This window comes from Aulonocara sp. 'chitande type north' Nkhata Bay, linkage group LG14, assembly GCF_057382095.1.
Source record: "Aulonocara sp. 'chitande type north' Nkhata Bay isolate Kocher_YH1m ecotype deep benthic linkage group LG14, A_spYH_male_GT1.1, whole genome shotgun sequence".
NCBI classification, from domain to species: domain Eukaryota; kingdom Metazoa; phylum Chordata; class Actinopteri; order Cichliformes; family Cichlidae; genus Aulonocara; species Aulonocara sp. 'chitande type north' Nkhata Bay.
This window is the reverse complement of record NC_141357.1, coordinates 29,552,490-29,564,998: the sequence shown is the minus strand read 5'-3', so window position 1 is coordinate 29,564,998 and position 12,509 is coordinate 29,552,490. Positions and strand designations below refer to the sequence as shown.

General features: G+C 38.3%; 1 protein-coding gene across 2 annotated transcripts; it reads left to right on the top strand.

Annotated features, from left to right (window-relative positions):
• The first annotated feature begins 258 nt into the window (after positions 1-258).
• camkk1b (calcium/calmodulin-dependent protein kinase kinase 1, alpha b) lies at positions 259-11,251 on the top strand. 2 transcript variants are annotated; one of them, XM_086261989.1, is made up of 17 exons: positions 260-412; positions 2,684-3,015; positions 3,107-3,154; positions 3,249-3,302; positions 3,388-3,439; positions 3,542-3,675; positions 5,412-5,448; positions 5,558-5,579; positions 5,719-5,807; positions 6,426-6,625; positions 6,788-6,841; positions 6,938-7,011; positions 7,551-7,638; positions 7,723-7,851; positions 8,351-8,454; positions 9,953-10,003; positions 10,356-11,248. In XM_086261989.1, exons 2-17 carry the CDS (start codon positions 2,761-2,763, stop codon positions 10,435-10,437), a joined length of 1,473 nt encoding a protein of 490 aa, XP_086118115.1. In that variant the 5' UTR covers positions 260-412; positions 2,684-2,760; the 3' UTR covers positions 10,438-11,248. The 2 variants fall into 2 exon arrangements, with proteins under 2 accessions (XP_086118116.1, XP_086118115.1); XM_086261990.1 differs by lacking the exon at positions 9,953-10,003 and having other exon boundaries at positions 259-412; positions 10,356-11,251.
• The last annotated feature ends 1,258 nt before the right edge of the window (positions 11,252-12,509 follow it).

Below are 12,509 nucleotides of genomic sequence, written 5' to 3'. Positions count from 1 at the left end.
TCAAAATAATTTAAAAGAATTGTAACTTGTAATGATTAAAGACCTTAGTATTTATATACTGCATACTTTTTATATAAATCTGCTGTATTTATCACAGTAAAGGATGAAAAGAAAACGGCAGTGCACAGCATATTGTGAGAGTGTGTGTTGTTGACATATTGTCGCTATCACTGTGGGATTATTCTTGGTTTTGTGTGTCTCTGTTGTCTAGCCTTGTCCTGTCTTGATCACCCTGTCAACATGACCACTGCTGCCCTCAGAATAACTGAGGCTATATGTAGCCTCAGTTAATCCTTAAGTCCAGCGCTGCCATCCGTCAGTGAAAGTCCTGCACTGAGACTGAGAGGCGCTTCATGTCCAGACAACATTCAGATTTACCACCACAGCTCTGAACACAGGACATGTCCACTGGGTGAGGAAGCGATTCTGCTTGTACTTAATTTTTTAAAATTTTGCATAGTGATGTGTTTTACTGTGTGTGTGGTATGCTGAAGACGGCTCTAATGAGGTTATAGGGTTTTATTTTAGGTTTTTTTTGCATTTCTTAGGTCCTTTTCTCCTTTTTAAAAATTTATAACAACATTACTTTTTAAATGTGCAAATTGTGTCGTCTTGAAATATTACAGATCTTCACAAAAAGCTTTGCAGTTCTCAGTTTTGCATTATGGGCAACAGAAGTCTTGCTCATAAAGAGTTAACCTTCTGATTGTTAGGATTTCTCCTTTTCTGTGTCTTTGCCTTTGTTTCTGTTCACATCACTTCTTATCTTATCTATGCTTGTGCTGGAGTTTGCAGAAGTCATTATTTATATAACTCCAAACTCCTCAAAGGATTATTTCAACTCACAAACCACAAACGGGCCTTTCTCTTAACCAGACTTTCTATTTGCACAAAAAGCACAACACATTTTATTGTTCGCAAAAGTTTGCAGAAAAAGTGTGAAAAGAGTCCTGTGAGTCTGTGATTCCTGCATGTTGTGAGTAAATAAGAAATAATTATGGCATGGAGGGGATGAACAACAACTAACAAACAAGGTTAGGTTGATATTTCGAGTTTTTTTGTACGTAAGTTTAAAAGTTAGTCCTCTGAAGTATGGCTTCAGAGCAATCACTTGAATTTTAATTTTGCTAGTTATTAAAACAAAATCACTGATGTGAAACTCTCATTTTGACACGATGTGCTAAAAGCTGTCCTTTCACTTTTCAGCACATCTCTTTTCATTTTTTCTGTCCCTCCATGAATTTGTGATTTTTCTTTCACAGTACATGAGCTGTAGTTTGAAGTATTGTGATTATTCACTGTCTCATTAGTTATCACTGCACCGACCTGAAGTGAACAGTCACTTGTTTTGGTTACGGGCAGTTTTTTGCTAAGACTGCAAAGACTCCTGAGACAGTTAATGTTCATGTGTTTTCAGTGTTACAGGACAAACATTACTTTCTGTTTCTGGGTTCTGGTTCCTGGTTGGATTTTATTCTTATTCATTTCTTGTGTTTGTAGTGTCCCAGTGTTTCTGTCTTTTCCTCTCTGTCTTGCCTTACGTTGGTAGTTTCTCCTCCCTGTGTGTCATCTCACTCATCTGTACTTTATCTCATCGTCTTCACTCACTCCTTTTCCATGTGTGACTTGTCTTCTCCTGTCTGAGTGTCCTTGTTTGCGATTGCCCGCCCTGTCTTAATTGTCTTGTTGTGTAATCAGTCCTCTGTATATAATTAGTCACGTCTTTCCTTTTGTCCTTTGTCAACAAGTCTGTTTTGGCTCCCGCTAACTCTTATGATCTGAAAACCTCATCCAGATCATAAGAGCCCAATTTTGTTTTACACCTTTGGACTCTTGAAACTGCATTTTTCTCCTTTTACTACTGAAGACCAAATTTACCACATCTTCACGTGACACTTTAACATCAGATTGTTTATATTTTACCCTCAACTCTTATGCAGTCAAATAACAACAACATTGCTGGGCTTCTTCTTTATTCCACAAATTCTGGTGCCTACATTACCCACAATGCAACAGTTGCTGCGGCTTTAGTGCAGAAATAAATCTTGTGGTGACCTGGCTGCATTATGGTGTACTATATGATTAAATGTTTGCATACAAATAAAGAGATAACAGTTTTAATCCTACCTGTGTGCCTCCTTTAAGATTTACTATAAATGTTAAAAATCAGTCATTATTTTAGTTAATCTTCTGTCTCTATTGAATTTAAGGCAAAAATGTAACCAGATGCTCGGAAATGCCATAGCATTGTAGTCTTATCAAAAACAAATACAAAGACAGTCAGAAGGTCATAGTTACATCTACAGTGACAGTGTCACCCTGAGGCGTTAGTCAACATCCCACAATCTGTCTGTACAGACTCTAACAAGGTTGGAAAACCTGCTCCTTTAATGTGTGTCTTAATGAGAGGCAACATTGAACCTCATCGCCACAGATGTAGATGCACTGACTCTTGGTGCGGTCACAGCCAGCAATATTATGCATTAAGATGTTAATATTGTATTAAAATGCAGCAGAACATTTTTGTATGAATCAGAGCTGATGCAAATGTCAACACAGAAGTACTACTCAAAAAAAATCGAAGCAACATATTTGACAGAGGCTATGCAGTAGTACTTTCTTCCAGTCAAAGATCTCAGTATCAAAATCTCGTCATGCCTCTGTTTCTGCTTCAACCTGTCAGCACCATGATGCGTCCTCTAGCTCTTCACCAAAACATCTCTGGGACGCTGAGCTGTGAGTGAGTCAGAGTTAACCACCATGAGCGCTGACACCGTCAGCAGGCCAGAGCTGGAATTGGAGAACAACGGCGAGCTTGCTGACTTGGTGGCAGCCATGAACGTGGCCGCCAACCGTTTAACCCCTCCTAATGGCTACAGGTCGGGTGGTCCAAGGACCACCAACACCAACCGAATTCGCCTCTCAGACAGGAAAATGTCTCTGCAGGAGAGAGGGAGTCGCATGGCCCGACAGCCAACCATTGAGACCAAACGTGTGTCAATCACTGGCGTTGATGTGAGATATTCTTACATAATTTTCACATTATTTTTAAATAATTTGATATTTTACTGATCAGATAATGGAATTCTATCCTTCACTTATGTAGGACTGTATCCAGCTTAACCAGTATAAACTAAAGGAAGAGATTGGAAAGGTAAATTAAAATCATGATATAGCATATACTCTGGTAATACAGAAGTGAGGGAATGCGATTTATGAACCTTTTTACCTTTGGTGTTTCACTCCAGGGTTCGTATGGAGTAGTGAAATTGGCTTATAATGAAGATTCAGAAGAACACTATGTAAGTCAAAAGATTAAACTATACTGAAGAATTTACATGTCAGTTTGCCTTTATTACCACAATTTGCTTTATTTAATTCATTTAGGCAATGAAAGTAGTTTCAAAGAAGAAGCTGATGAGGCAGTGTGGATTTTTGCGTGAGTGAATAAGTATTCTTAGTCATAAGTATTAATTCCCTTTTGGCATTTTTGCTGTGGTTTTAGTGGTTATGTGTGTGTATGTATGTGTATACATTCCAGGCCGCCTGCCAACCTCAGGGTCAAAGTCACAGCAGGATCCGTTCCCTAAAGCCGCCTTGCCTCTGGAGAGCGCGTACAAGGAGATCGCCATCCTGAAGAAACTGGACCATCATAATGTTGTCAAACTGATCGAGGTTGGTACGAGGACTCAGTCTTACAATCTCATTGGAAGCTTAGAACAACACAAATAAACACGACAAACATTTCAGCTTTGAATGAAAGTTGTGCTGAAGTATGCACGATATTGAATGCAATAAACACTTTATAATAGAAAAGTCTTTTTCTGCTTTTAATACAGAGCGGAATGCAACTTTGGATTGGATAATATGTTGGATTAAGGTTCAAGCAGAGATGCAGGGAAATGGTGGCTTACACAGAGTCACAGAGTGATTCCCCACAGAAGTGACATCTTCAACATGCTTCGTATCATGAGCTGTTATTTGATCCAGGAAAAAGGCAGATATTAGATAGTGTTGGTGGGTGGTTTAAGCCCCTTCGCAATGGTACACACTAATGTATGTTAATATCAGGCTTTTGTCTTGAATTCTCCCAGTGGATTCACTCTGTAGTAATCACTGATATTTATTCTTTCTAGAAAACATAACGAGCAACTTCTAAAGTTGTCCCTGCTGTTGGCAGCTTCAAACCTCCAGCAATGGACTAAAAAGAATCTGCTCACATCTGGTTTTTGTCTTCAGTTCGGTACCATAAACATTGCTGGGTGAAATGATTCTGCATTAGTGACTGGTGTAAGGTCCAACTCCAGTCTGCAGTGATGGAAACATCTCACGGCTGATTTAGACTTCGGCAGTGAATCTTCGTAGAGCTTATGACGTAACCTATGTATGTGGTTGACGCGGTTGCCAGCATGCATCCCTGTGTGTAGTGTTAATTACATTGTGGTCACGGCCCAGTATTTTATGTGGTGCCAGCCACAATAGAAACAAATAAAAAAAACCCTCTGATGTATTTCCCTGGTGGGGCAGGTTTTTTTTTTTGTGTGTGTTTTTTTTTCTCTGGAGGAAAACATATCTATTGCTCAGGTTTTTCCACATCTTTGAACATTCCCTCACATTCACGTCAATCGTTTTTCAAAATCTCCCTTCAAGAATTGTGGACATATTATGCTGAGGCAATGTTGTTATTTTCTTACTGATACACTCAAAAACTGAGGCTGGAAATGCACAGGAGGAGTAGAAAATAGGCCAATTCAGCCTGAATCAATGAGAGGTGTAGGTACATTTTCAGAGCGCTGGACGTCAGGTTACATTTTAAGATTTTAGAGCGTCTTGGGGTTAAAACGTACCTACAGTGTAGATTTAACAGAGGCTAGTTACCAGGTGAGGGCAGCACTATTGCCTCACAGCAGTGGGTTCAAACCCGAGTACTGACCGCTCTTCTGTGTGGAGTTTGCATGTTCACCCTGTGCCTGAGCCCTGGTTGCTCTTGCCGATGAAAAACATGCCAGATTAACTGTGCCTGTGTCATCCCATCATTAATCTGATAATTTACACTTCCTGGTTGTATTAATGTAGAAAACCAAAACCATCTATTTCTTCTATCCCTGTTTGAGTCAGTCTTTGTAAAAGATGTTTAAAAACAAACAAACACTGTAACTGTGTCACTGGCCTTTGTGCTGCTTCCTTGTGCTTAAAATGTGCTTGTGGTGGACAGAACGATAGACTAGAAAAAGACTAAACTTTCTCCACTAGCAAAGGGAAAGGAGCCAAAGACTTATTATTTTAATAATGATGATGATGATGATGATGATGATGATAATAGTAGTAGTAGTAATAATGATGATAATAATAATGATAATAATAATAATAATATTACTATTATTATAAACATCAGTTACTGTGTCTTCCAGGTGCTGGATGATCCTGATGAAGATGGACTTCACATGGGTAGGCAATAATTTATATTTATTATAATTTATGAATCTATTTTGCTGCAATACTGTTTTCAATAAGAAGGCAAGAAGTCATTAAAATCTCATTTTAATCTGTCTTCAAGCCTTCGAATTGGTGACAAAAGGGTATGTTGTTGTGCTTTCATGTATTCTATTGAGCTCTGAATTGGGATTTTATTGAGTTGGGGATGCCACCATGATGATTAGATACAGCATGACTATTTAATGTAAGTTTCTGCTTTTGTGCACCTCTCATGTTGGTCAGACCGGTGATGGAGGTGCCTACTGACAACCCTCTAACGGAGCAGCAGGCTCGCTTTTACTTCAGAGACGTTGTCCTTGGAATAGAGTACTGTAAGTACACAGACTTTCTGACACATTTCTATCTGATTTTACATATCTGTTCAGTTGCATTCACTTCACTCATAAGCCTCAAGGCAGGAATGGGTGAATATCTGTGTCTACAATTTGTTTCCATATGAAATTAAGCCCAAATGATCGTTCCTGTCACAGCTACACATTTCAAAACGATTAGCAGCTTAACTAAGTTGATTTTACTAACTGCAAATATGTTCATCATGAGCTTTTACAATATCAAGCTGAGGTGTGTGGAGACCAAAAGCAGTCAGGATCTGTCTCAGATCCAGGAAGACACCCTGGACAGGAGGATGTCCTCAATTGTGTCTCTTCAGTAGCTTGGGAATGATTCAGTATCCTGCTGGAAAAGCTGGAGGATGTCTTTGGGGCAGTGAAGTCTGGTGTTTCTGCTTTGACAGCTGCCCCATGATCTGGGTCAGATAAGCTGTTGGATAATATTTGACTTTAAAAGAAAAATATTTGAGAAAATATTCAAAGGTTAATTTTAAGCTGTTTTTTAACTTTAGAATATAAAACTGTACATAAATAATAAACTTAACAGGAAAAATGTAAATGTAATGTAAATTAATGTTAAATCTATATTTTTTTGTGCAGTACACTACCAAAGGATTATTCACAGGGACATTAAACCATCTAATCTGCTGTTGGGAGATGATGGCCACGTCAAGATAGCAGACTTTGGTGTGAGCAAAGAGTTTGAGGGGACAGACGCCCTTCTGTCAAGCACAGCGGGGACGCCGGCCTTCATGGCTCCGGAGATGATGACCGAACACGAGCAGAGCTTCAGTGGAAAAGTGAGACAATCTTTTCCCTATTGGTCATCAGTGATTTAACTATGCTTTGATTTTACATATCAGGCTGTGTTAGTTGAGAGAAAGTATCAAGAAGTGATGCTTAGCGAACCAGCTGAGAGCCTTTCAGTGGTGTCACTGTGATCATTTGTGTTTATTTGCCAGGCATTAGACGTGTGGGCGATGGGAGTCACACTGTACTGCTTCGTCTTTGGGATGGTAAGCATGTTTGCAGCATGATGCTTGTAGATTAATACACTTTTACATCAGTCGTTTAACATTTGAATCCCTTTTCTTCTATTTTTCCTGCTTTAGTGTCCTTTTTATGATGAATACATAGTTTCTCTACACAACAAGATAAAGAACAAACCTGTGGAGTTTCCAGAGACGTAAGCAAACTGTAGGATTGTTCAGTAGACAATATCAGATTTTGACTTTCAAGGTTTGTGTAAATGTTCTATGTAGATACATAAGACTAAAATATAGTAGGACCAGTATGGGTTAAAATCGTAGTTTCTTATAGATTCATTGAATAGATTTCTCCTGAGATCAAGCAAAAAATGGGAACAAATCTATTTGCTTTTGGTCTCTGATCATTTATTTGATTATAATTTGTTATTTTCTTTATTCATAAGTGTTTTATCAAATCTAGTTAAAGGTAAGGAGTCAGTAATTTGTGTTTTTACTTTAATTCATTTATCTTCTGTCAGCTAGCTGTTTTTTTTCATCGGCGCTTTAAATATTTTATAAACTTGTGCTCACTTGTTTAGCATTTTGGAACTTACTGACATTCAGTCTATAATGATTTGATATTTAATATTATTGTATAATATATTATTATTCATCAGTAGCTTCATGTCACATGTTAACATACCTAAATGTGTTTAATTCCTATCCACTTATTTTTCTGACTCTTTTATTTTGACAGGCCATTAATAAGTAATGAACTGAAGGAGCTCATTGAAAGGATGCTGGATAAAAACCCTGAAACAAGAATCACCATCCCAGAAATTAAGGTGAGAAGGAAAATCTATCACATCTACATCCTAGAATCACAGAAACAACATCAATTATAATGAACATATGTGGTCCGGATGCAGCTCCATCCGTGGGTGACAGAGAACGGTGCAAATCCTCTCCCACTGGAGGAGGAGCACTGCACGGTTGTTGAGGTCACTGAGGAGGAGGTGCAGAACAGCATTAAACTCATCCCCAGCCTCTCCACTGTGGTGAGTCGCACACATCTGATTGATCATGCAAAGACCACAGTACCTGCAGCTGGCACTGTGGTCTTTGCAAAAAAAAAAAAAAAAGTAATGTACTGCGTGGCTGTAATTTGAATGTGTTAAAGTAACGCAACAACAACAATGAAAAGAAACAAAAACATCTCATCTGCATGTTTTAAATGGTAATCTGGTAGTAGAACTCAATTACTTCAGTCCTTTATGCTTCAAAACCACGCAAGAGAAAAGAGAGAAAGCACACAAAAGTAACAGTAAAATGGTTAAAAAAATCAGTGGGTTATTATGATTTTGAAGTGCTCAGACCTCCTGCCTCCAGAAGCATGCATTAGAAGACATATTGCATGCTTAACATTGCATGGGATAATTTTTTTAAATTATTTTTTCATTATATAATAGAATTAAAAACTAAGATTTGCAGCTCAACAGTTTACCAAAAATGTAAATCAAATGGGAATTCACTGATACTCTCTCTGATGTCCCTCAGATTCTTGTGAAGTCCATGCTGAGGAAGCGGTCTTTCAGTAATCCCTTTGAGTGTCAGGGCAGACGGGCGGAGAGGTCCATGTCTGCCCCTGGAGGTCTTCTTACGTAAGTAGCCTACTCTGCAAATCCTGCCTGCGCCGCTCTGCCAGACTGCCAGCTCTGCGATTAGGCCTCTAACAAAGCAAAGCAGCGAGCAGATGCTTGGATAAAAATAGATCAGTTCATATGTAGAGTCTCTTTCCCATATTACACATAGGAGATCTACAGTTCCAGCATATCAAGAGCATTAATCTTCAAATACCGAGTAGCTCTTACACTGTATTTGTTGTGTCCTTAAACGAGCAGCAGGCAGATAAAAGCATTTGTCCTCTCCTGATAAGCTAAGTGGGAGCCCCCGGTGGCAGCGGTAGTGGCTGCGCTGCTTTTGTTTTCCATTAACGGTCTGTGGGGGGCACAGCTAATTACGCCTCCATGAGAAGAGATGAGAAGCTACATCCTCCTCCACACTTACCCAGCTACCAGCAGTACTACAGCACAGAGCTGCAGTCTCCCACTCAGCAAAATATGTGAAGCCCATCTGACACATGTGATGAGTAAATACTGAAATCTTCTGATCATTTGAGCTAATAATGGCAACGCTTTTTAAATCAAATTAAAGGCAGAAATATTCCACACTCTGAAAGGTATTGATTGGCGCTCCAGCCAGCTTAAAGAAGATCAAAACTTTTTAGATTGATCTTCTTGGAGGGATGACGTAGTGCGGCACTTTGATCCAGGTCAGAATTAACTTCATGTTTAGCCTGAGCCAGGTTAATCTTCCAACGCATTATCATAGTATAATACTAACAAATGGGGTTGTTTTTTTTAGACATTTTTTAAAAAATTCCAGCACAAATTACAATATATTATTAATGGACGATCACAGAAGTAGATTTATTCTGTTTCTTCGTCTATTGCTTGATTTTATTTTGACTGCTTGTACGCTCAAGTTTTTCAGTCATTGGAAAAAAAACCTGGTGGGCAAAAATAGCTTAAAAAAGTGATCTTATTCATCTTATTTACGTATAACCACAAAATTAATGAACTGAACTCACTGATCTTTTTCTGCAGAGAACATGTCTATCAGTAAAATATGAAGCACTAGCCAGCAGCAAAAACAGCTACCATCACTCAAAATCTGGATAACAGCACCTCACAATCTTACACAGTAACACAATACATGTAAAAACTGAAATGTAAAAACAAAACTTTGCAAATGAATGACTTTCATTCTACACATAACACACCCAAAATCCACAACACGCTCTTTTGTACAGATTGAAAGAGTTGTTAAAGATTAAGGCTACAATTAAGATCAGCAGTTCCTGCACTTCTCTTGTATTTATGCTAAGCCAGTATCAGGCTGTAGCTTCACATTCATAAATATAAACAGACATATAGCTGTCATCAAATTTTTGATCTAACTCTCAAGCAAAAAAGCAATTTTCCCCAAAATTTCTGTCCACAACCAACTGCTGCGTTTCTAAAGTAAAATTTGTGTTTGTCATAAACTGCATTACAAACTTTAAATCCTGGCCTCTTACGTCACATCTCCTTCTTACAGTGGTTCTTGGGGCTTACTGGGGTCTTCGTCTCACCTTCATCCTTCCTTGAGGTAAATTTTTAAGCATTTAGGCTGAGCTCAGATGCTTCATACTTAGTGGAGCTCATCGGTTGTTTGTTCAACCTTAAGAGGATTTAGGAGGAACAAGACAACACAAATCTCTCAGCAACGAGCTGTACCAAAAATAAAAGGACACATGGCGTTGTTGACAACTGCTTTGTGTTGGCTTTTCCTCCCTCTATTGAGGTTGATGTTGGGGGGCAAGTGATAAGCTTTGCTGTGAAGGACGAGTACGCCATAACATTTGTAGTCTAGTGTGACCCCTCCTCCCTCCTCTTCCTCACATGCAATCTCACATAGTGCTGCACCTTCAACGACATGACTGAGCGTTTGTCGCCTGCAGGAAAGTCAGCAGAGAGGGAAGCAGAGAAGGAGAGTTGGAGGACTTGTATGAAGATGAAGCTTTTACAGAGAGTGCTGATTAATCTGGCTCACATGGATTTAAAACACAGAAAGTATGTTTTTGTACATTTATTTGTGTCTTTTTCTCTTAATTCTTTTGTTCGTTGTTGCTTTTGACATTAGAGGAGAAGATTGTGGTCATTTTGTAAATTTACTGAATATTCAAGTAAAGATTTGTAGTGCATGAAAATACAGAAAAAGATGATATTAACTTCCATCCAGGCTTAAAAAAGTAAATATACTCCATGAAGATGAAGATATTTTTACATTTTCCTACAGCTGTTGAAGATAACAAAATATAAACTATTGAAACAATGACTGAATCACGTTTCTTCTGTCACGTTTAGTTTTGTTTCGTTGACTATTAAACACTAGATGGCAGCCTTGAGAAAACCTATTATTTCATAATGACTTTTATTTGAATGTTTCTAGGTTGACTATCAGTGGCTGCTACAGCTGTGCACGCATGAATGCACACTTCTCCATTACCACTATTTCTAATGATTCTGTATATCGGCTGCTCTTCGTGCTTTTGACCAGTAGAGGGAAGCATTATGCAGCAATTATACAAACTCAAACTCAACAACCTGCCCTGCTGAAGGACCCTTAAGCTATAGACGATTTAGCACCATGGACACTGCTATAACAATCAGCCGCAGATCCACCTCACCATTACAGTAGTTCAAAAACAGCTTTCTAAAATTTTATACGGTTATATGAGCGCTGAACTGGACACTTTATTATGGACACATAAACGTGAATACAGTCATTGCTTTGTGATCCATTATATAAATTTGCTGTAAATTGATCATTTAAGAAAAAATGATTCTCCCTATATTTTTCAGCTTAAGGATATATATATATGTGTGTGTGTGTATATATATACACACACACACATATATATATATATCCTTAAGCTGAAAAATATAGGGAGAATCATTTTTTCTTAAATGATCAATCACGTTTATTTGCCACTGTTAAGATGTTTTATCCGGAGTGTATTATATCACAACCCTCCTCTCTTCTTGTGCAGCAAAAATAGATGTTTCAGTAGTGAGGACGAGGCGTGATGCTGCAAAATTTAAAATCCCTGAGCAAGAGTGCCACTGCCAATCACCATCACAGCTTCACAGTAACAGCACAACGCCCTGATCAGCACAGATTTCAAGTTTATCGCACTGAGCTGGATTTAGAGAGGCAGGCTTCACCGTAGTACAGGTGGGCTGAAGGTTTTTCTGGGGTTGCGTGTAGTAGGTGGAACAATATCTCTGATAGTCTGAACAGCAGAATATGGAAAAGATACAAAGGCAACAAGTAGAGAGTAAAAAAAAAAGGAAAAGGTAAAGACCAATAAAAGAGATATGAGCTGGTACCATGTGATTGCGGTGGAGAAGCTCGAACACAGAGCTCACATTGTCAAAGGAGCTCCAGATAAAGGTGTAGAGCTCGGGTTTGATGAGTTGTTGCTTGCTTCTAACTACATGATGAGATGTTACATTGGCTCTTTCAATAGATTATGAAGTCATCTGTCTCTCTCATCTTCATCTGTCTGACCATGTTAATCAGACAAAACATACTCTTCGCATCTCTCTATTCTCCCTCTACACTGCTGTGGTAGAATACCTGATTTAGCACCCATGTTTTACAGGATGAACATCAGAGCTATTGATAATCTTTTAACATATTTTATTTCAAATAAAAAAGATGTTCCTGTACGTGTTTCTCAATAAAACCCCATTCATGTTCACCAATTATTTTGAGTCAGACAAAGGAAAAGTTAAATCAGACAGTGATATAATGCCATGAGTGTCAAATCTAATTAACAGTTCCATTTTCAAAACAAGAATAATAAAATTAAATATCAGGATGAGTTTGTCATTGTCCATTAAATAGGCTTGATTTCAAGTGGATTATTCTATTTCCTGACTTGCAGAAAAAAAGTGGCACAGTTTAAAGTACAACATTATAAATAAGAGTTAAATCTTAAAGAATAATAGAGAGAAATTGTCACCAGAGCGTGAACAGCTAAAGCTAATTAACCCCCTTTTCTTTCAATTAATAAAGATACTTTAATGCTCCAGAATCTTAGTAACTC

Bases quoted from the DNA above. Each gene is read 5' to 3' on its own strand.
- camkk1b (XM_086261989.1), top strand. From the start codon at position 2,761: ATGAGCGCTGACACCGTCAGCAGGCCAGAGCTGGAATTGGAGAACAAC. The intron at 5,449-5,557 runs GTAGGCAATAAT...TCTGTCTTCAAG, and splicing joins TGAAGATGGACTTCACATGG to CCTTCGAATTGGTGACAAAA. The intron at 6,842-6,937 runs GTAAGCATGTTT...TTCCTGCTTTAG, and splicing joins ACTGCTTCGTCTTTGGGATG to TGTCCTTTTTATGATGAATA.